At 41.3% G+C, this 23,952-nt stretch overlaps 1 protein-coding gene across 2 annotated transcripts; it reads left to right on the forward strand.

Moving 5' to 3' along the window:
- The first annotated feature begins 76 nt into the window (after positions 1-76).
- LOC147256053 (uncharacterized) lies at positions 77-3,504 on the forward strand. Of its 2 annotated transcripts, none has more exons than XM_086213946.1 (2): positions 77-398; positions 2,619-3,504. In XM_086213946.1, exons 1-2 carry the CDS (start codon positions 361-363, stop codon positions 3,274-3,276), a joined length of 696 nt encoding a protein of 231 aa, XP_086070072.1. In that variant the 5' UTR covers positions 77-360; the 3' UTR covers positions 3,277-3,504. The 2 variants fall into 2 exon arrangements, with proteins under 2 accessions (XP_086070072.1, XP_086070073.1); XM_086213947.1 differs by having other exon boundaries at positions 2,634-3,504.
- The last annotated feature ends 20,448 nt before the right edge of the window (positions 3,505-23,952 follow it).

Genomic DNA, 23,952 nt, shown 5'->3' on the forward strand with positions numbered 1-23,952 from the left:
GGAGGAAAGGAAGTTGAGCGGACTTCCGCCGCGTCATATGAAAGCGAGATGTCTGTGGAAATGCCCTTTTATTTTTCAAACGCATTATTTTCACTTTACTTTATATCAGTTGTGATATAAATCTTGAATATTGAAGTTACGTATAATTATATTGTTGAAAAAAATCATCATCGTGGTTCAGAGGGTTCAATAGAATGCTGGGTAGTGTAGTTTTATCACTCCAGGCTGAGCAAAACCCTCCGCCTCGTAAGCTCTACGCGAGGTTCTACTTTCCCCGAACGTAAATGTTGACCTCGATCAAACCTCTTTCTGACAGGACCAGTCTTAAGGGCCTTTCTACCGGAAAACCTCTGGCTAAACATGTCTTTGCGCAGGCAGACGTGTACTTGTGTCAAATGGTAAGTCAAATTAGAGCTGGTGATGTTTCACCTTAACAGGTGGTGCGTCATTAAAGTATATATTTTGTTTCCTTTTTTGTGTGAAGTTATTTATCCATGTTATTTTACAGATGCATCTATTTCTTTATTTGTCCTCTCTTTCCTGTTTGTTTGTAATATTGATTTCTGATGCACACACACACACACAACAACAACAACAACAACAACAACAACAACTGAGAATCCATGAAATATTAACCAAACTTTAGCTTCGGAGTAACTATGGCATATAGAATGGAAGCCACTGAGAGGGAAACACCCTTCATTTTTAAAGTTATGAATTTTGCACAAAAATATTGGACTCTCTGAAATGAGGGGGAGGGGGGGAATCAAATTTCAGCAGTCCACTACTAACATCTGCTCATTATTTGAAGTCCCCATGTCAAATAATATTGAAGCAATGCAAAAAAAACAACAACCATAGTTTCTGTACTTTATGAAAACAATATCCATTTTCTAAAATAAGAATATAGTAGCCTACATTGGATCCACAACATGAAGTAAAGAGACCCTAAGTCTCATCTGATTTAAACTAATATGGATCTTAGTTTATAGAATGAATGTCATGCCTTATCATCATTTATTTATTTATTCAACTTTTCAAAGCTAGTCGCCCTCTGCTGGCCACGAGAAAAAAATGTAGGCTCCCCTACCACTGCCTTCACTTTAAAAGCCCCATCCAATTTCAATAAAATGGCTTTGGAAGAGGGTTTTAGGAGTTTTGGATAGCCCTTTAGATAGTCCACACTTACAAAGTAGTCAAAATATTACTGTCAGTCATTTTGGACAAATAACGTGACGACAAGCCCCAATACAGCAGTCTCCCTGTCTGTATCTCTCTTTTATGAGGCGTGGTTCATGTTGCTGATGTCCATATTTATTTATGCTGAGTCACACTGTAGACGTATTTACTTTAAGGAGACTTTTGTTCAAAGCCATTGTTTGAGGTGATATCTGTGATGTGGTAAAATCCTTGGACACAACTAATCACAATCTACAGTATAATCCTAAATCCAGACATGTTGAGATGATAATGTTTGCAAACTGTGGACAGCGGTTGTATTTAAATTCAGATTAGAGATTATTGCTCAAGATGCAAACGTTTGTGATGATGGGTTTTATTTGGTACTCAAGAGAATGCTTGACAGGTTTTGAACAAATTGTTTAAAGTGGTATGTGATTAGTTTTTTTTTAAGTCTTAGTGTGTAATATTCATCTGTGTGTGACAGACAGACAGACAGACACACACACACACACACACACACACAATAGCCCCAGCCAGTTGGTGTGTAACCTTGAATTTAACCTAAGCTCAATTTACACTTTAATTCTAACTTTAATTAGGACCTAATAAAACAAAAGGTCTCAAATAGGTAACAAAACCACACACACACACACACACACACACACACACACACACACACAAACACACACACACATCCTTGTACATATATCTTTGTGAGGACTTTCATTGACGTAGTACATTCCCTAACCTTGACCCAAAACCTAACCAGAACCTGATTCTAACCTTGACCCCTAAAACCAAGTCTTGACCTTCAAACGGCCCTTTGAAGATGTGAGGACCAGCTAAATATAGTTAGTGGTTAAATATGTATTTTTGTCCTCAATAAGAAGCAAGTACAAGAACACACACACACACACACACACACACACACACACACACACACACAACTGAGAATCCACGAAGTATTAAGCAAACTTTAGCTTTGGAGTAACTATGTCATATAGAATGGAAGCCATAGAGAGGGCAGCACCCTTCATTTTTAAAATTGTGAATTTTGCATAAAAATATTGGACTCTCTGAAATGAGGAAAAAAATAAATGTCAGCAGTCCACGACTAACATCTGCTCATTATTTGAGGTCCCCATGTCAAATAATATTGAAGCAATGCAAAAAAAAACATAGTTTCTGTACTTTATGAAAACAATGTCCTTTACACTCGCGCGCGCACATTGGACAAGGATCCATTCATACATCTATCGTCTATACTGCTTCTCCTATTCAGGTCCAGGATAAAGATAAATTATTTTTCAGCTTCAAACTATGAAGTTGAATACGATTAATGTTAATCAGACATAAGTCACTGTACTATTAAAACATCCGTTTTTTCCTAATGCGATACATCACAATTCCTCCCATGATAACAACTTCTTTGTAAGGGCCTTTTACATCAGCCTGATCCAGGACAGAGACGAGTCTGCATACCGGCAGGAGGTTGAGCGGCTGGTGTTGTGGTGCAGTCAGAACAACTTGGAGCTGAACACGCTCAAGACTGTGGAGATGACAGTGGACTTCAGAAGACAGCCCTGGCCACTGCTCCCCCTTACCATCAGCAACAGCCCTGTGTCAGCCGTCGAGTCCTTGAAGTTCCTGGGAACTACAATCTCTCAGAACCTGAAGTGGGAGACGAACATCCACTGCATCCTGAAGAAGGCTCAGCAGAGGATGTACTTCCTGCGACAGCTGAAGAGACACGGTCTGCCTCAGGAGCTGTTGATCACTGCTGTCATCGAGTCTGTCCTGTGCACCTCCATCACCGTGTGGTTCAGAGGAGCCACACAGCAAGACAAGAACAGACTGCAGCGCACAGTTAAGACTGCCGAAAAAATCACTGGAGCCCCCCTGCCCTCCATTCAGGAACTGTACTCCTCCAGAGTCAGGAAGAGGGCAGGGAACATCATTAGAGACCCTTCTCACCCTGGACACAAACTGTTCTCACTCCTCCCCTCTGGCAGGCGCTACAGAGCCCTGCGCACAAAAACAACAAGACTGAAAAACAGTTTCTTTCCCACTGCCATATCTCTCTTAAACAGTTGATCTGTTAACGCGCTGCACTGTTGAGTGGTCACGCACTCATGTTTAACTGGACACTCACTCAAGTCTGCACTACATTGTGTACCTTGCACCAGTTGTGTTTTGGCACTAATCATGTACATATTATCTTCTTTGCATAGGTGTATATATTTTCTATTATTCATGTTAGATTTGCGTGTTTCTTCTGCTCATTCCATGAGTGACACCAACTGCCGGAGTCAAATTCCTTGTATAATGTGAACATACTTGGCCAATAAAACTGATTCTGATTCTGATTCTGATTCTCATGGCAGATAGGAAAACCGTGCAGTCAATCACATGGCCCCTTTTCAACACCCCAAAAGGGATTTTCTTAAGTCACCTTGTTGCTTTGACTAGTATCAGGATACAGAGTCCCGTTTATTAGCTCCAACCAATCATTCGTGATCTTTTCAAACATATCAGCACCTTATAAATTGGTACGTCACATTGACGCACATTGTTGGTCCTTGACACAACATTATCATTCATCTGGGGTAATTTTCTATTCACTATTATACATTGCTTGCATTTGTGATTTCTTTATTATGGGATGATCGTCTGCTATGAAGGCCTTTTCGCTAGGTTTAAGTTAACACCCTCTTCAAAATGATTCATTAACAGTCTACAAAATAGTCTCTAGGGGGCACTATTGCACCATTTTGAGCGCCAAATCCCAGCATCTTCATGTCCTACTGTTAACTCATCAGACAAAACAATGAGCTCATATCTGAACTCACGTTAATGCAGAACAAATGTTGCTTTCCAACTGAGGAATGTGAGGAATCTTAATCTCCTTCTGATCTTGCTCAAGTTGGAAGCTGCCCTACTTCCCGTAGCATTTTTTTTATGTTTATTTATTATTTATTGATGTACGTCTTATCAGTTTATCATGTTTGGCATCCTCGTACCTATTTAATTGCAATGCGTGAGGAGCTGAAGCCTCAGCACTAACATGAAATATAAAGGTGTTGACACACCTCTGGACCTGCATGGATCTGGCAAAGGAAGGTAATTAATCTCAGCTCTGATTAGAAAGTGGCAACAAACCGCCACTCCTAATTGAGTCACAAAGTGGATCCGTCACTCAGGGTAGTCACTGAGCTCTGGCAGGGATCTTTGCGTAGTTTCTAGTGAAGGTCAGCCATCAGTTGCCCCCGTATCTTGCTTGTCTAGTCCTATTTTGTCTAAACTCCCTCCCGACTTTCCTGTTTCTGTGTGAGCTAAACCTCACTGAATGACAAAGATGACGATGTGATGAAGGAAAGGGAGCAAGAACCAAAAATGGTCCTACAGTACTGTATGTGCCTGGTGACCACTCACTCACACACACACACACACACACACGCACACACACACGCACGCACGCACGCACGCACGCACGCACGCACATACGCACACAGAAACAGCCTTCTAGTTTACCAGATGAAGCTTTATAAGCAGAGCTAAAGTTATATCCAGTCAGTAAAATTCAGTATTTCTGTGTGTAACTGTGTCCTTGGATGGCCTGACACAGTTGCTGGCTTCAATTTTAAAAATGAAATCTATTAACATCAGTGATCCTCCTCATCAATTACAAACATGCATGAAGTGATGGAAAGGATAGGGATTTTTAAAAGGACTCAGCCTTCCAGGAATTGGGAAATACTGTCATTCGCTAACTATCTCCAGGCTTGATGACTTCCTTTTTTTTAACTACAAAAATCATATTCCCCAAAAGGTCAAAGTATTCTTTTAAGACAAGGAGCTACATGGAAATACTTTTTTTTTCCAAGGGGATTTAAGGTCATTTTCTGATGCAAATATTAATGCAAATGACAGATACATCCACATACTTGGGTAAAAACAGTTACTTGATTTGTTAGCTTCTCTTTACCATTGCTTCTAATCTGAAGCAACAGTGCCAAGTGAAGGCGTCTTATTTTTATATAGGTAAACAGCAGGTACCCACGCCACAGTTGCGCCAGACCATGCGCAGATGGAGCACAAGTTCTTTTGCTAGTTCAAGGGCAAGGGCTGTGTGTGAAAAAGTAATTTGTCCAAAGTTGAAACAAGCAATGATGCTTGCTCTTAACCATTCACCAGCTTAACATAAGTCCCATGGTGTTATATTGTTGTGCTAAAAGCATCTATGTTTAATTTCGATTTGACATACTGTCATTTTTCATTGTGTTTAAAAAGTGAACAATTTTTGTTTTCTATTCGATACGCATTTCAATCTCAAAGGCTGATCAGAGGGTAACAGGAATAATATCTGGAAACTTGACATGTCATAAAGCAAAGATTAATATATCAAACGTGGATCAGAGCTCTCACCCAGTGCCTATTAGACGTGTACTTCGCAGGACAAATATTAACTGGTCCTGTTTACCTGCTTATGGATTTCATCGTAAACTCATTCAACATAAATAGCTGAAACTGCCAACTCCACCCTCCACACACACCTTTGCGCGCATGCACCATGCGCGTGCGCACACACACACACACACACACACACACACACACACACACACACACACACACTGACAACATGCAGTTACCAGACACACTTCCGTTTTCACAGGGACCACACCCTCATGCATCAGTCACACCAGTCTGTGTGTGTGTGTGTGTGTGTGTGTGTGTGTGTGTGTGTGTGTGTGTGTGTGTGTGTGTGTGTGTGTGTGTTTGTGTGTGTTAGGTTGTTCTGTGAGTTCACTCATGTTCACTTGTGAAGATCCAGCTCAATTCAAACCCCCAGGATCAATGTGTTGTGTGTATGTCTGAGTTTGTTGTGAGGGAGTAAGACAACAGTGACAGTTCCTCGGGAAGATCACAATGGTCAGCAGCACTTTTCTTAAAATCCATTTCTCTTTCTTAAGACTAGATAACAAGGGTCAAAATAGAGACACATAACTTTAATTCCTGCATCAAACTGAGTACTGCTTTATCCATCACTCTTTGATGGTTCAAACAGATCAAACAGCTTTATACAATCCTAACCTTAACCCTAACCCTCCTTAAAGTTATAAAGTATCACACACATTCTCTGTTGGGGTTGAATAAAATCAGCTAGTTTGGCCCCTGTTTATTCTTTATTTATCCCCTTCAGACCCTGCATCTATTGGAACATGGACATGACATATGTCTGTCTCTAAACCAAAAAATGCTTTCAGTACTGCAGGTTACTGATTGGATCCTGATTATCCAATCACAATAATGTCATGACTTTGAGCATGCTATGAGAGAGTGACAGACATCTGACAAGACAAGCACGGCAAAGCGGCTCCTGAGAGCAAAGAGTAAGTGTCCATTTTCAATCAAAAATATAAATTTACGTTCATGGCCAGGTAAACTTGCTCTCAGTATAATTTTAACTGTTACAAGTGATCATCCACCCATTTTCTACTGCTTAACCTGTAAAGAGTCGCAGGGGGCTGGAGCCTATCCCAGCGGCTAGGGCAAGAGGCAGGGTTCACCCTGGACAGGTCGTCATTCCATCACAGGGCCAAGACATAGAGCCAGACAACCATTCACACTCACAGTCACACCTACGGTCAATTTAGAGTATCAATCAGCCTCGTCCCCTCTTGATGTCTTTGGACTGTGGGAGGAAGCTGGAGTACCAGAGAGAACCCACACAGGGAGAACATGGAGACTCCACACAGAAAGATCCTGTGCTTGAGCCGGGGCTCAAACTCGGAACCTTCTTGCTGTGAGGCAACAGTGCTGACCACTGCATCACCGTGCCGCCATACAAGTGATAATATTTGAGATGGGTCTGAAGACTTTTTTTCTCTTTTTTTTTTTTTTACCAGAACAGTCCGTCCTCCCCTGACCCTACGACACCCCTCTAATCAGGTAGTGTAGATATGTCCATATCAAGATGTTATATTGGTTCTTGCTACAACATGAATTCTAACAGTTGTCAAGTAGAGCTGTCAGCTGTGTACCAACCTGACTTCTTCACAACACAACCGATGGTCCCAACCTCATTAAGAAGACAAGAAATTCCACAAATGAACCCTGAGAAGGCAAACCTGTGAAGTGAAAACATTTCAGGTGATGACATCGCGAAGCTCATTGAGAGAAGGCCAAGGGTTTGCAGCGCTGTCGACAAAGCAAAGCCTGGCTACTGTGAGGAATCTAAAATATACAACATATTTAGAGTAACTTAACAGTTTTTTTTCTTGGCTATATAACTCTGTATATTTTGCTTGATATATTTGATGTCTGTGGTTAGCAATGACGCCTCACAGCAAGAAAGTTTGTGTTCTGTTCATGTTCTCCCTGTTCCTGTGTGGGTTCTCTCTGGTACTCCAGCTTCCTCCCACAGTCCAAAGATATCAAGAGAGGAATCTAAATCATAACCAGAGGTGTGACTGTGAGTGTGAATGGTTGTCTGTCCAAATGTGTTGGCCCTGTGATGGACTGGCGACCCGTCCATTGTGTGCCCCACCTCTTGCCCGAGGGCTGTAAATCATGTGAGGGGGATATATTTGTATAGCGGGATTTATGTAAACAATCTATGTGTCAATGGTTTAATGTGAGAGTATGTACATGTACATTTTCAGTACAGATAAAGGAAAAAAAAACTTTGCGTTAGACACAATTGTTTCAAATACACTATCATGTCACGATTACATTATAAATACATCACAAATACACTATCATTGAGGCATATTAACCGGGAGCAGTCCTTTGGCATTTTGTCTCGTATCACTTAACTACATTTACTTTACACAAAGTTGCAAGAAAATTATGTATTTTCTCCATTTCAAAACACGTGCACTTACTCCCTCACTTAGCCATTCTTTTTATTTGTATAATAACATTATATATCATTCTTTCATTTCCTCACCATCTTAGGGTGACACATATAATCTTATGTAAAAGTCATGGCCCGTCTCTTTCAGCAGGTCAAGTCTCTGCAGGTCTTTGTCAGGCTCAACTGCTTTAGTTATGAGATCATATGATGTCATCCCAGTTCATTCAGAAGCAGCCCTTTTATCAGTCAAGCTTGTGTGTGTGTGTGTGTGTGTGTGAGAGAGAGAGAGAGAGTTTATGTGCATGTTAGAAAGAGAGAGATATAGAGAAAGAGAGTCCCATAAGAAATATGGGTTATACATGACCTCAGAGGAAATTACAATACTAAAAGTTATTCTAACATAACAGATATTTTCAGTAATGTTGTTGGATGACTTCCTGCCTTTGCTTCATTACTCTATGTCCATGTCATTTCTTTTGGAGTCTCCAGACTCAAATACCTGCTGCTGATCATTCAGTCTTGTCACAGGGAGGCCATTTCAAGTGTTCCAACAAAAGAAGTTCACTCCAAATATTCAGTTTGACTGTACAGGCTTTTAAAAGATACATATTTGTGCTTTAATGAGCCACAGAACTCAGAGCAACCACCAAAAGACAATGTTAACTAAACTAAGACTAACAATCAAAAGATAAGGTGAAGTATCATTTCTGAGCCCCATTGGGCATAACATTAGCTTTGAATGAAGAATGAGCACTAACAGATTAAGTTACCTCAGAACTCAGAATGAACACTAAAATGTAACTTTTGCGAAGAACTCTAAAAGATAAAGTTTGCTCAAAAAAAGATAAAATACAGAAAGGTAACGTTAGCTTAGAACTAAGAGCGAAGAGCTAATAGCGATGAACGAACGCCAAAAGATTACACTGGTTAAGAACTAAGAGCAAACACCAAAGGGTAACGATAGCTTAGAAATAAGAACAAACTCTAAAGGCGTGTTCACACCAAAGGCCACGCGAATTTTCCAATTTGACTGCGATCATTTGTTTTAATTCGGGTCATTCGTGCAAACTATTTCCCCCATGAGGAGAATTTATTTCCGCCATTTCTTTCCATCATCAACCACGGCTGACGTTACAGCCATTGCTTGCTTGTACCTATTGTGGAAGTCCCTGATAGGGCGGAAACCAATGCCACCATATCTGGATCCATGGCATAACCCGGAGGAGCACACAGCTGGGTGAATTCCTGCCTCCTGTGCTTCACATCTTGGCCCTCCAATTGCGCATCTCTACCCTCTGCCTCTCCCTCTTCTCTATTTCATAATGACAGTAATTCTGCAGGTAGACCAATTCAGCCTTAGAGGAGGCCTGTTCATCCTCCTGGGAGGCCTTAAGTACCCTTTCCTCTCTCTCTAGCTGTGTGTGGCTCAGTGTGCACAGGTTCATCCTAAGTCTGATCCCTTGGGAACCAAACTCTCTATTTGTGTGCTGAACACAGTTTCTTCTTTACTATATTTTGTAGCTTGGAGATTTTGTTATGCTGTTGTCATTTGTTTTTTTCTCGTCATAAAGACAGAGGTCAACAGCCTTCTGCTTTTTTCAGCTCTCCCATTTCCTTTTCAGACTGCTTGACACTGTGTTAACATGACACTATTGCTCTTGGGAATTGCTAACTCTGCCCTCATTGCTGAGCTCGGTTTCTGTCCTCTACAGCCAGCAGCTGCTCTTCCATCCTCCTCAGCTTATCTCTGTAAAATGGGAGCATCCTTCTTCAGAGTCGGAACGAGAATCTCCACAATCCTTATCTAATCCTTCCTCCCCCTCCTTCCTTTGGAATCAACCAGAAAAAAGACATTTCTTTTGATCTCACATTGATGTCCTTGATTCTTGTCCTTGAATCTTTTTTTTTTGTTGTTTTTTCAATGTCAGAATTTTGAATTCTGAATGACAAAACTAAAGAGTACATGATAAAATAACCTAAAAGTCCATAACTAAATATTCACATGGTCCAGATGTGTTAAGGACATCATAAATGTCTCAGCAGGATTTCTCCAAACACACAATCCATGTTTCAATGTGGAATGAGAACATATAAGACATATTCCACACATAACAATATAGCTGTGTTTTGCATACCTGTTTAAAATATAAGGTCCATTTGCAAATACATTACATTATTACGTAAAAATATATTACAAATACGAATAGATATATATATATTCAGGCTGGGGACCTGTGAATGAGGCACTGATTTCCATCCATCCATCCATCCATTTTCTTCCGCTTATCCTGATTAAGGGCCGTGGGGGAGCTGGAGGCTATCCCAGTGGCTTTCGGGCGAGAGGCTGAGCGCTACAGATTCCACAAATGGAACCAATTGAAAACTGAGTCCGTTGCACAGTTTGTAGGTGAGCTTAGAAGACTAGCTAAACATTGTGATTTTGGAGGAAATTTATCAGTTTCACTGAGAGATAGATTTGTATGTGAACTGCACCATGAAAACATACAGAAAAGACAGTTAACTGAGAGCGATCTGACTTTCAAACGTGCAATTGAAAAAGCCACTTCCACAGAAGCTGCTGCCAAAGTTGCAGTTGAACTGCAACAGCAGATGACAGCACACCTACAACGGTGGGCTTTGTTCCCAAGTGCTCATACCTACAGCACTGAGTACAAAAACACACAGTACCACGGTAATGTTTGTCGGCTTTCCTGGCTGCAGACTGGACCACAAACTGACATCATTGACGCTGGCCAGGTCCAAGAGTGGCGTAGACACATGGATCAACTGTAGGATGCTACTGGGCCGACAGCAGTTGACTCAGGGGCTGCATCTTTCTCAGTTGCAGACCTGCCACCAGAGGTTGCAGCAATGGACTTTCCTGATCTCACTGTTGAACAGGCTCAGAAAGTAGGACAGCTTTTAGTGAGGCATTCAGGGGTCTTTGCAAAGTCAGGAACAGATTTGGGGTGTACAAATGTGATTGAGCATGAGATTCCACTTCTGGATGAGGCACAAGTCAGACAGCGCTACAGGCGAATACCACCAAGCCAGTGTGAGGAAGTCAAGTTGCATAATATGCATAATATGCAACTTGACTTCTTGACGCCCTGCTGCAATAGCGGTGCTATATTATATCCTGTTATGGCATGTTATGGCTATATTATAGCACAGCTATTGCAGCAGGGCGTCATCAGGGAGAGCAGTAGCTCTTACTCCTCGCCCTTGGTTACGCTCCCTGGTCGTCTGTGCCATCACAGTGTTGAACCTGCTGACTGTAGCAACAGAGGGGGCGCTACAATTTGCAGTCACAAACGGGGGTGCAACAGTACAGTATTTTGTGATGTAAATGTTTCAATAGATGACAGAGAATTATTAAAATGCAAGTTGTCTTTTCGTATTGAAAGCAGGTGACACAACTTAAAATTAAACCCAAACATTAAACTTGCCCCTCAGTGCTACCGGACAGTTGTTGAATTAACAGTAACAAACTTTAAAATAAAAGAAGGACCTTTTTTTTCCAAGTTTTTTATTATACTGCCTGGAAGCGGTCTACCCTGGCAGCACTGTCCCTCCTTTCTCTGGCAGCAGCTTCTCTCTCTCCAGTCTTGTCCTTTTCCCTCATATCTCTGAAATATGCTCCTCCCTCACGAGTCTCTACAGCCTCCGAGTGCCTCCTTTCCTCTCTTTCAACGTACTCTCTCTCTCTCTGTTCCCCTCTCTCACCCTTGCCTTTTCCTCCAAATTCTCCAGAAGATCCATAACAGCCACAGCCAGGCCAAAACAGGGACCGTCCTCGGTAATGTCCTCATTTTTAATGGTTAATAAAAAAAAAAACTACAAAATGAATTAAAGTCAAATTGTGCCTCCATCAACAGCAGCATGACCTGCGACTGTAATCAACATTGTTCTAGTCTGTTTGCAATGACTATCTAAGATGCTGCAGTTGTGATTATTGCTGATATTGTTGACGTAATGAGCAAGTATGAGCATTTTTCTTTTTTAATTTACTGGCTGGTTGCTCAATTTGCTCCCTGAGTGATTATGTGGCTCTTAATTGACACACAACCAGAGCCACTGACTGGCTGTTCTTACTGACCAAGGTTTTTGTTTTTTTTTTTTTTTTTTTACTTCTCTACAACACTCTAACAACACCACGCACAACAATATAAACAAACTAAAAATTACAAAAATTACAATACAAACGATATAAAATGTTTGACTAAGTTTGGTAAGAATAATGCAAAATCATAAAACCATAATTGTCCCTGTTTGTATTTCATACTGATAGTTTCATTTCAGAAATCTGGTTACTTTACTCCAAACACTATCCACAAACAATGTCGGTTTGCAGTGATTTTACATTTCGTCTATTTTTGTAACAAATCCCCATGTTGACCTCAGATCATAAACTAAATCTCTGGTTACTTTCTGACAGTAGGATCAGAGCTGCAGAACTTAAACATTTAATTAGAATCTTGCTCTCGTCACAGTTCTTATCAGCTTTTTAAATGACTTTGCATTGAACTGAGCTCCATGAAATGTTTATTCTTAAGTAATATGACATTGATCAGTATGTTAAATTAACATGTTCAGTCTCTGCTCCTTTTTTTGTTGATGAGACCGAATGAAAAGAGATATCTAAGAAAAGCCTGAGGGAAATGAAGGGGAAAATTGCAGAGTGATTAGAGGAGAGGTGCAGGGTCGAAGTCATGCATCACGAGGGTCCAACAGAAATAGGGCAAAATACTTTCCTTAAGACCTCCCCCTTAACCCGTACACACACACACACACATGCACACACGCACACACATGGACGCGCAGGAGGAATGCATCATTTTCGTTTCATGCTGCTGTTCATCTGGCATGACATCATTATTTGTTCCCCCTCACATCTGTTTCCAGGGAATCCAGTCCAGATGCAGGTGAGCAGGACAAGTGTCACCTTATATTTCATCATGTACTCACCCAGCGAGGCTGCACAGATGACGAATGCCAAAGGCTCCCAGAAAAACACGCTCACACACACACAACTGTTGAGTCACACAGGTGGAATAGGTTTGTGTGGTACCTGTGTTTTATGTGCAATGATTATGTAATGCTTATAGTTCACAGCGTCACCTGGATGAGCAAGAGGACACACACTGTATTGTACACACACACACACACACACACACACACACACACACACACACAAACACACACATATAACTGAAAAGTCAGTGAACAGGGTCATGATGATGTCATTGAGTCAAACAGCCTCTGACACATTACTCTGTCTGACCTGGAGACGTGTGTTTTTTTTGTGTGCTCTCATTCTTTCTGTGGACAAAATGAGAGCAACAAAAGAAATTTGCACTCCAAGAGGACACTTTAGAGCAAGAAAAACAGATTTTGAGGAGGAGGGGGGGCAGATCGAGGGAGGGAATGAGGGAGAGTGAGAGAGAGATCAGTCATTCATAGCTGCTCTCACTGCATTCTTCCCCCCTTATAAGGACAAAACTACTGGAGCCCATCTCTCCATCTCTATACCTCACACACACACACACGCACACACAAGTACAGAAGCCACCAAGGGATGTGCACCTTAATCGTCAGCTCCTGACCCAACCTGTAAGGACATGTAGTTTTCCCTCTGCTGAAAATACAAGACTGGAGAAACTAGGACACACCACCGTTTTACACACTGATTTCCAGAGTTCATCTCCTTGCATTGCTGCAAGTCTCTATTTATTTGCTTTGCTCTTTTCCTCACCTCCTCTCCACTGTTCTCAAGCTTCCTCTCTGTTTAGTTCTTGAATACCCAAGAGAGGCACACGGCTCATGAGGGAATTCAATAGTGCTTGTTTGGGGAGGGAGCCAGAGAAATAAGAAAAAAATAAGAACACACAGGGGGTAGTAGTGGACATGGAGCGGAGGCTGAAGTCAACAGACAGAGAGAGCAAGAGAGAGAGGAAGGGAGAGCTTACCTTAAAAGGCTGTGTTTGTAGTTCAAGAAGGGCATTTGAGTGTTTAAATATACTTGAGTATATGTGTGTTCACAGGTTGTTAAATGTCTCAAACCTATATTAACAAAGCCTGCAGAACCTTTGGAAGCTATATAAACTTGACTATAGAGGGGAGTTGAGAGGGGCTTCAGTCAGAGAGATGGGCCACCCTCTTTACAGCACTTTTTTAGTCTCAATGATGTTGGGGTGCAATATAACAGACTCATATTGAAAATACAGAATAGTAACCTAACTGAAATGAATTACAACTACAATTCTGATGGTTGATCTGAATATAATTACACTCACCATGAATAAGAAGGATGTTTTCAGCTTCCATGTGCAACATGGCACACATGGAACACATGCTGCAACATGACGGCCAACACAATAGTGATCATTCACAGAATTTCTGTGCACTCAAATAAAGTACAACAGAATTTAAAAAAAAAAACTGAAGGTGAGTGTTTAGTTGTGAGTGATGACATCAAACCATTTTTTTTGTTTGTGAGTGTACTTCCTTAACATCAATATTCTAAATTTTTTTAAGTTTAGCTGCTCAAATTGTCTACTTGCTTTGCCACCTGCTTAGCTGAATTGCTAGTTGACAGCATATCACTGGTGGTCAGTGGTAGCCTGAAAGTTAGAGAAGAAGGCTTCTGACCGAAGGGTCGGCAGTTCAGTCCCTGGACAGGCAGGAGAAATCTGAATGAGGGGAAGTTAAGAACCACAGCCAGAATACGGCTGTACTGAGCGACTACCAGGTGTGAATGTGTGTCTCTGCAGCAGGGCATTGCTCTCTAACTAAATTAAGGTCACAAAATCAATATTTGGAGGTAACTAAAAAAGCAGCCGCTCTACCTGAAAGAACAAACCTCTGAGTGGAGATCAGACCATTAAAAAAATAACATGCATCCTCTGTCTTGTATTTTGCTGCAATTATTCTAAGCCAATTCATATTCAATTTAAACAGCTATTTGGCAGCTACAGCCTTTTGGCATACAAGTTAAACTGTGCAGCATTGCAGTTTATGTTATTCCATCCATTCATCCATTTTCTATACCGCTTATCCCTCTAGGGTCACGGGGGCTGAAGCAAGAGGCGGGGTACCAATGGACAGGTCGCCAGTCTGTTGCAGGGCCATCAGGAGCAATTAGGGGTTCAGTATCTTCCTCAAGGGTACTTTGACATAGTCACCGGGGGAAGTGGGGATCGAACCAGCAACCCTTCTGTTTCTAGATGGGCACGCTACCTCCAAGCCATGCCACCCCCAGCTTATGTTGTTATTTACATCTTTTCAAATTAGTTGCAAGACAGAAACCTGAAAGCTAAATGTTCTGTGAAACAGATTGCCTGAAAGATGCCTAATATGCACAGTACAATGTTTATTTTTTTTCTTGGTAACTTTTTCAAAAAATAAACAAAAAAACAAAAATAAAATTCATTCATTTTTTACCCCTAGTTGCACAGGGAGCTGTCATACAGATTTATGAATAAGTGTTTGGGCAAGGGAGTTTGTCCCTCCTTACACAGCATTTGTCCCATCCTCTAATATCCATCTATCCATCCATCTCATTCTGCTTATTCCTGTTAAGGGTCGCGGGGGGGGGGGGGGGCTGGAGCCTATCCCTTTCAGGCAAGAGTGGGGGTTCACCCTGAACAGGTCACCAGTCCATCGCAGGGCCAACACATTGAGACAGACAACCATTCACACTCACAGTCACACCTACGGTCAATTTAGAGTATCAATCAGCCTCGTCCCCTCTTGATGTCTTTGGACTGTGGGAGGAAGCTGGAGTACCAGAGAGAACCCACGCAGGAACAGGGAGAACATGCAGACTCACACAGAAAGATCCCGTGCTGTGAGGCAACAGTACTAACCACTGCATGCCGTCCATCTTCAAATAAATAAATTTATATATATATATATATATATATATATATATATATATATATATATATATATATATATATATATATATATATATATGCGGTGGTGCGGTGGTTAGCACTGTGGCCTCACAGCACGAGGGTTCCGGGTTCAAGTCCCGGCTCCAGCACAGGATCTTTCTGTGTGGAGTCTCCATGTTCTCCCTGTTCCTGTGTGGGTTCTCTCTGGTACTCCAGCTTCCTCCCACAGTCCAAAGACATCAAGAGGGGACGAGGCTGATTGATACTCTAAATTGACCGTAGGTGTGACTGTGAGTGTGAATGGTTGTCTGTCTCTATGTGTTGGTCCTGTGATAGACTGGTGACCTGTCCAGGGTGAACCCTGCCTCTCCCCCGTAGATGCTGGGATAGGCTCCAGCCCCCCCCCCCCCCCCCCCCGCGACCCTTACTAGTAAGGAATAAGCGGAAGACGACGATGGATGGATATATATATAAATGTATAATGATGGAAAATTTAAAAAATTAAAGAAAAAGGTGTCCTCCTCTACAAGAGAAACCAGCAAGATCAATTATTTATTCATTCAAGTATATTTAAGATAATGTGCATTTAAGGGCAAGTAAACTATTATCTATAGTGTAAAACACCTTTAAAGTACAATGAACTCAACTTAGATAGTCACTAGATTCCTGCAGTCTGATTCACTGACTTCACTCAGGGCTCCTTTTACAGCCTGTGAATGTGTTGTCTTGATGTTCGGCACCCCTGTCTCATTCCAGCATTCACATGGAATGCATACATACACATAAACACATGCAGCAGAGTTATTAATAGACTGACATCTCCCAAGTATCCAGTCTATTCATTCTCTAACTCACATGCACAAGGGTTTCCTTGCTGACTACATGGACACACATACTGCACCGTCCACATGGACTCATTACCAGACAGGAACTGAAGATCTGGGAAGAGATCCAAATTTCACTCTCTCCGTTTGTCATCCCAGCTCTCCTCCAATCTTAATATGGCCTTGAAGTGAAAAGAGACGAGACGCAGCGGAGCTAGCAGAGTCACTGTCCTTCTGTCAATCTGTCCTCCTCACCTTCTTCTCCAAACGACAACTGAGTGTTTATTAATCGTCGCAGGGTTCTCAAGTAGCTGCAGCACTTAGAGAGGATGCTGAGAGGCCTTCACCTGACTGCTCTCTGCCATTGCAGCTGACTTCTGGAGACTAACCCTCAGGAGGTGTCCTGCTGGTATCCTGACCAGATGCCCACAAAGTTCCACTTTGAGTCCCTCACAGATGACTGGATATTCATGATCGTAGGTGAGTGTCGACTGATGGATACAGTGAGAGCTTTGTCTTGTGGTTCAGCTCTCTTTGTAAAAATAGTGCAATAGAGCCATCATACGACCACTCCCAGAACCCCGAGATACAGAAACTCATTCACTTGGGCTAAGGACTCATTCCCTACCAGAAAAGTCAGGGATTGAGCCAGTAACTGTTTATGAACTAGACAGCCACTCTAACAGCTGAGCAATGCCACCACAGCAGTAGTTGCAAACTTTCCCCTTTACCAGAAGTTCTATGTCCTCTACTGACCATCTGTGGGCCGTCACACCTCAGGGTGTGACTGTCTCTGGAAATATCCCTGAACTCCCTAATTCCACCATCCTCCATTAATAATCTCATTCATGAAAGAGATTATTGATAGAGATCCAAACACACACCAGTGAAAACCCCCTTTGTCTCTTATTGGCTGTCGTTAGATTCCACCACACATTTTTGGAGAATGTGTGTGTTTAAATCATAACAAAATACTTCCTATTTGGCCAAAATGTATTACTGAGTTTATTAGTGAGCCCCTCTGTCCACAAGTGGGCAAAATTCCTCTGGGACCCTTAAATGTATAGTAAATCAGATTAAGATTGTGGTTCATCTTCTTGGTTTGAACTATGATTTCAAGGATTTTTGTGTACCAGAGGCCTTCCTTTGGACTTTTTTTTTTTTTTTAACTCTGTCATGTTATCAGTGTAATGATTATCAAATTTGAGGTTTTTTTTATATTCTTTGCCGGATTTGGTGCACTGAAATGGTATGTAGAGAGTTTAAAAGGATACACAGGCACATTCTGTGCGTGTAAATGACATTCAAACACACCGATGACATCAGAAGTATCAAGAGCAAATAGGGCTTCAGTGTCTAACCAAGGACACTTGATCACAGCTTCTGAATTCAGGAAGAGAACCAGGAAGTGTGCAGTTACCAGACAAGCCCCTCTAGCTCCTGGTTCACAGCTGTGTGGAGTTTAGAGCAGGAGAAGTCACTTAGATGTTTTCTGTTGAGTCACCAGTGAGCCTTCAGCTCTGACCAGCTGGAATGATTATAGCTGATGCGCGCGTGTACACACACACACACACACACACACACACACACACACACACACACACACACACACACACACACACACACACACACAGCATACTTTCAAATACAATACAATACAGTACTCCGTGACAATTACTTAGAAACTTTTTGAATATACTGTACTCGTAAGAGTAGTTTTAATGCAAGCTTTAAATTTAAAAAATCTCTGTCAGTCCCCCTGTCTCTACTTATCTCATCGTGGCCAAATCCATATGAAAGTGGACATGGCCACAGAGAATTGCCATATGCAGAGATTGATGTGGCCTGATTCTCATTTACTGTCTGCCCGCACCCGTTTTGTGTATAAATACTTCATGTACAGCGTGACTCACTGCAATATGCATTGTGGTCAAAAGCGAAGCTTTGGCGGGCGCAAGACGACGACGTGCACGGACTTTGCTCTCCTCATTGTGGTTCTGTTAAGTTTTGCACACATCCCGTTGCCTGTGGATTAGCATACGGGGCAGAGGACACAGGAGGCCACATTCAGCCCTGCACAGGCCGGAGCGACCCAGCATCTTACCGACCAACACCACATCAGTCAGCAACAAGATGAATGAGCTGACACTGATCATTGCGACATCTGTCGAGAACTGCTCTATAAATGTTCTCTGTAGAATATGTTTCTTATAAATATTGTTTCTCCATAAATTGTATCTGAATCAATGAGACTGATCTATCTTCCTGTTCACGTTTATTTATGCTCACATCCATGTCAACCAAAAATAACCTTATCACTGAGTCCTTCCAGAAAAATCCTGAGTTTTTTTTGTGATTATTGCAGGCAAAATCCTTGATTATGCAGCACGTTTTCGTAAAAAAAAAAAAAAATTGCAACGGATATTTATGCAATTTTTATGCGATGAAATTGCAGAAATTTGCAAAAAATTGCTAGAATTTACAAGCATTGCAGGAACTTGCAAAAACTGCAGTTTAATGAATAAGAAAAAAAAGATTCCCCCAACACTCTGTTCTCAGTAGCCTACTTCCTTGATGTAAAGAGTCATTTCTAATGACTTCCTCTGATAAGCAAGCATACTGCGTACCAGAAAGTGCTGAGAATGATTAAGTTAAATGTGTGTTAATTGACAGGACTTTGGCTGATTATGCGTTGAATTATGCGATTATCATGCATAATCGCATTTTTTTGCAGGGACTGATTACACAAAGACAGTGACTGTCAAAGCTTTTTTCTATACCATTTGCATTTTTTGTCAAAGCCAACTTACAGGTCTGTGGCCTGCAAGATCACAACAAGTAAATTCCCTCAATGCTGCATTCTGTTGTGGTGCATATATCCCCAGGTATAGACAAGGGCTTTTTTTTTTAACTTTTTCTTCCACTCCCCCAACCAGTGTAGGGTAAGTTCACACAATAAAAGAGCAAAGTTCAGTTAATATCAGTTAATATGACACAACTGAAACGTTAAGTGGTAAGAAATACACTTACATTAGCTTGCCTTTGCTTTTAAAGTGTCAGTGAATCTATAGTGGGCTCATGATTGGTGGGATGGATTTAGAGGAGGAGGTTCTGTTGATAAAAAAAAAGAAACTCAGAGCAGCTCACTGATTCTAATTCTTTGAAACAGGTGTTTGCTTGTAAGATGGAGGGTGGTGGGAATGAAGATAGAGAACAAGATAAGAGCAATGTCAGAGTTCTGCTGGACTTCAGTCTCAACCCTGAGGGGTTCTGTTTCATTTCCACTGCCTCTGAGGACTGAGGCTGACACACTAACATGTAGTAGTCTCAATATCTGGATGCATTTTTACCAGAACCAGCCAGAAAGCATGGTTTACCGAATCAAAGCCTTTGGTGTATGAGGGGCCACATGTAAAACATGGTAACAGTTTTCAAACTTATATATCTTTAATATTTAGCTAATTTTCCCTCACATTTAAGACATAAATTGTCCAAATCTGTTCAAAATTAAAATAAATGGAATGTAAATACTAATTTTAAACATTAAACATAAATCCAAAAATTAAATCTAAATCTAAATGCTATCTCTCAATCACAGATTTCTCTAGAGTCTCTGAAACTTTTGATGATATCATGAATTGTGAGGTGGTGTGATATTGAAAGAACATTTTTCTGATACTTTTCCACGATTTGTAGACCCAGTTTTTCCCAGACTGGTGAACCTCTGCCCATCTTTATTTCTGAGAGACTCTGCCCATCTAAAATGTTCTTTTTATACCCAGTCCTGTTAATAACTTGTTACATTTTAACTTGATTAGTGTATTGTGGTGCTGTGTGGTTATCTGTACCGCAGCAATGGTTAGACAAACATTGCACCATCTGCCTCAATGTGGCTTGATAATGTTGGAACTTCTCCCACTGGAATGACTCACACATGTTCTCTAAGGAGACATGAATGGGTTTTTCTATATATGGAGCCCTGTTCTGGACTTCATTGGAAAAAAATTATGCTTGTATTGTATTAAAAGGGTGCAGTGGTTAGCACTGTCGCCTCACAGCAAGAAGGTTCCGGGTTCAAGTCCCGGCTCCAGCACAGGATCTTTCTGTGTGGAGTCTCCATGTTCTCCCTGTTCCTGTGTGGGTTCTCTCTGGTACTCCAGCTTTCTCCCACAGTCTAAAGACATCAAGAGAGGACGAGGCTGATTGATACTCTAAATTGACCGTAGGTGTGAGTGTGAATGGTTGTCTGTCTCTATGTGTTGGCCATGTGATGGACTGGTGACCTGTCCAGGGTGAACCCTGCCTCTCTGGGATAGGCCCCAGCCCCCCGCGACCCTTAATCGAAATAAGTGGAAGAAAATGGATGGATGGATGGATGGATGGGTGTATTCAAAGGTTTTGCACCGTGATAAGGACTTTCATCTGGTGTCCTCTGTTTTAACTTTCTTAGGCCTCGTCCCTCCTTTGCCTACATGAGTGGGTGCGTGTGTTACACAGGCAACATGTGTAGGAGAGGACGAGGACAAACCGATTGGCCATCTGGGTGCTGCCATAGGCTTGACTCTGCATGAGGGGCGCAGCCTTTCTGCTTCCATAAATCTTGCTCCCTATCATCAGTGTTGGATCCAAAAAAACCCTTTAATTTTGAAAACTTACTAATATCTTACTGTTGGTGCATTTGTTTGTGGAGGATGATGCTTAATGCCATAGTTGTCTTTTCTTTTTTGATTATCTGTTTTGTCGGTTGTCTGATTCATTCTCAGTTGACGTTTAAGTCCAACTTTGTAATCCATAAAACTGAAAAAATAAAATGACTGACATAAAATGTTATTTTTGAAGCAAGAATGCTTTTACTTGAGTAAAATGGTTTAGCTACTCCAGCCACCTATGACTGTGTGGGAGATTTATCATGTTCTCATAACATACAATATACCACAGACACAGTCAATACATACTTATTACCCCTTAGGTTTTGATGTCCTGAATTTGTGTGTGTGTGTGTGTGTGTGTGTGTGTGTGTGTGTGTGTGTGTGTGTGTGTGTGTGAGTGAGTGTGACTCACTGAGCATCACCAGACACCTGAGTCTGCAGTTCTGTGAGTCAGTGGATCTGCATTTATGATCTCACTGTACTTTACTGTGCTTGTGCTAATGCATGATAAATGTGTTTAAGGAGTGTATGTGCGCAGGGTTGGGACTTTTTAAGTGCTGTCAGTGACAATGAGCTCTTTTTTTTACCTGTGCCATGTTTGTTAGCTGTTCAGTTTTATCACTACACACATAGACCATATAATCGACCCGCAGTTTGGACAAACTGTCAGAAAGAGTTGCAGGGAATCTGATCTACAGCATGTTGTCTTCATTGGGATCTCGACCTGATGTAGTTTGTCATCAGAACTTGTGCTTGAGTTGATAAATGTTCACTTTCAGTCGCACCTGGCACATTGGAGAAGTGTTTTCATCGGGATGTAAAGTTAATGATGGTTTATACCTTATCAGTAAGCCATAAGCTACTGGTATACGAATAATTCATGAAGACACTGGGTTCTGCAATATAAAGTGTTCAGAGGTGTGACTGAGTCATACCTAATGTTGGTCAAGTACTTTCAACTCTCTTTTGCTTTTTCTTTCATTTCAGCCGCTCATAAAGCCACCCCATATTTCACATATCTACTGCACACTATATAGTGATAGTCAGACGGGGGAGGAGAGAGAAGGAAGGCAGAGAGACATATTGATTTGATTACCTGCATGAGGGGTTGTGCTGTTTATGGGTCGAATCAAAGTGCAATCATGATGTTTATGGATGTGTGCAGCTTACAAGTATGTGTGTGTGTGTGTTTGTATATGTGTGTTTGTGTGCTTGTGCATGTGTGTGAAGGACCCCATTAACTGTATCAAAGCATTTCAATCACCGATTGTATAAGCTGCTCTAAATTGGACACATGGCACAAAACATCAAAGGCATTGGATCTCATTGTGACGCGGCTGGTCAACTACATGCCCCGCCCCTTATTCAACTGCAGGGACAGACTTGTTGAAACCCAGATATACAGTTCATATCCTTGACTTATTAGAGAGACTAGTGCGAAACACATTTAACAAAGTGAGAAAGAAAATGAGTTGATGTGAGGTGTGAATGTGTTACCAATGCCGTGAAAGAAACTAAAACTATTACACACACATACTAAATATAAAAGACGAAGTACTCTAGGTGTAAATAAATACTCCTTTCAATTTCCACACTCATTCAGTAGAAAAAATAAAAATCTGTTTGTTTTTTTTCGAAATGAATACCTTAATTATGTCATGAATTCAGAAAAACAGCAGATTATTTTTGAAAAAATGATCACCAGTTCAATAGAAGAGAGAAAAAGAAAAACATCCCTGTTTTTTCTGAATTGATGACTTTATAACCCCGCTAATTTAGATTTGATAATTTAGAAAAACAGAGCAAATTTTTGTTGGTTTGTATGTCTTTTTCAAAAAAAGATTACTTAAAAAATCAAAATCCCGCAAGGAGCTAGACATCCCACGTGATGCTCTAAAGCTGAAGCTACTGTTGTTGTTGTTGCCCATGGACTTACATAAAGTACATGATCACATAAGTACATATGAGGAGTATGTATATAAATATCTATCTATGTATCTAAGCCTATCCCAGCGGCTTCAGACAAGACAGAGGTCACCAGATTTATAAGAAGGTAGATTCCACAAATACGTGTGAGTGTGTGTGTGTGTGTGTGTGTGTGTGTGTGTGTGTGTGTGTGTGTGCAGGCGTAGTCTGTGTGTGTGTGTATGAGAGACAGACAGAGGGAGAGAGAGAGAGGAGGCTGCAGGCTCGCATGTGTTTACCCCAACAAATAAGTCTCTGGTGATGTAACTTCAAAAAGCTTCGCATAGATGATGTCACTGACCGACTGGACGAGCTCACAACCACAATGGCAAACATCTGGCTTGAATTAATACAAACCCATACACATGTTTTCACACACAGTTACACACACACAAACACACACACACACACAGGCATACGTAAACACACATATTCACACAAACATAAATGAACAGGGCTTTGGTAGGCAGGCGAGTAAAAGCTTTATGTTTTTTTTCAGAGATTCATTAATTCCCTTTGTCTTGCTCTCCTCCTCATTCTCTTTGACTCCTCTTTCTGCCCTCTGTCTGCTCTATCTC

This window comes from Aulostomus chinensis, chromosome 9 (genome assembly GCF_037954235.1).
Source record: "Aulostomus chinensis isolate RoL2024-O1b breed Wild chromosome 9, RoL_Achi_v1.0, whole genome shotgun sequence".
NCBI lineage: Eukaryota > Metazoa > Chordata > Actinopteri > Syngnathiformes > Aulostomidae > Aulostomus > Aulostomus chinensis.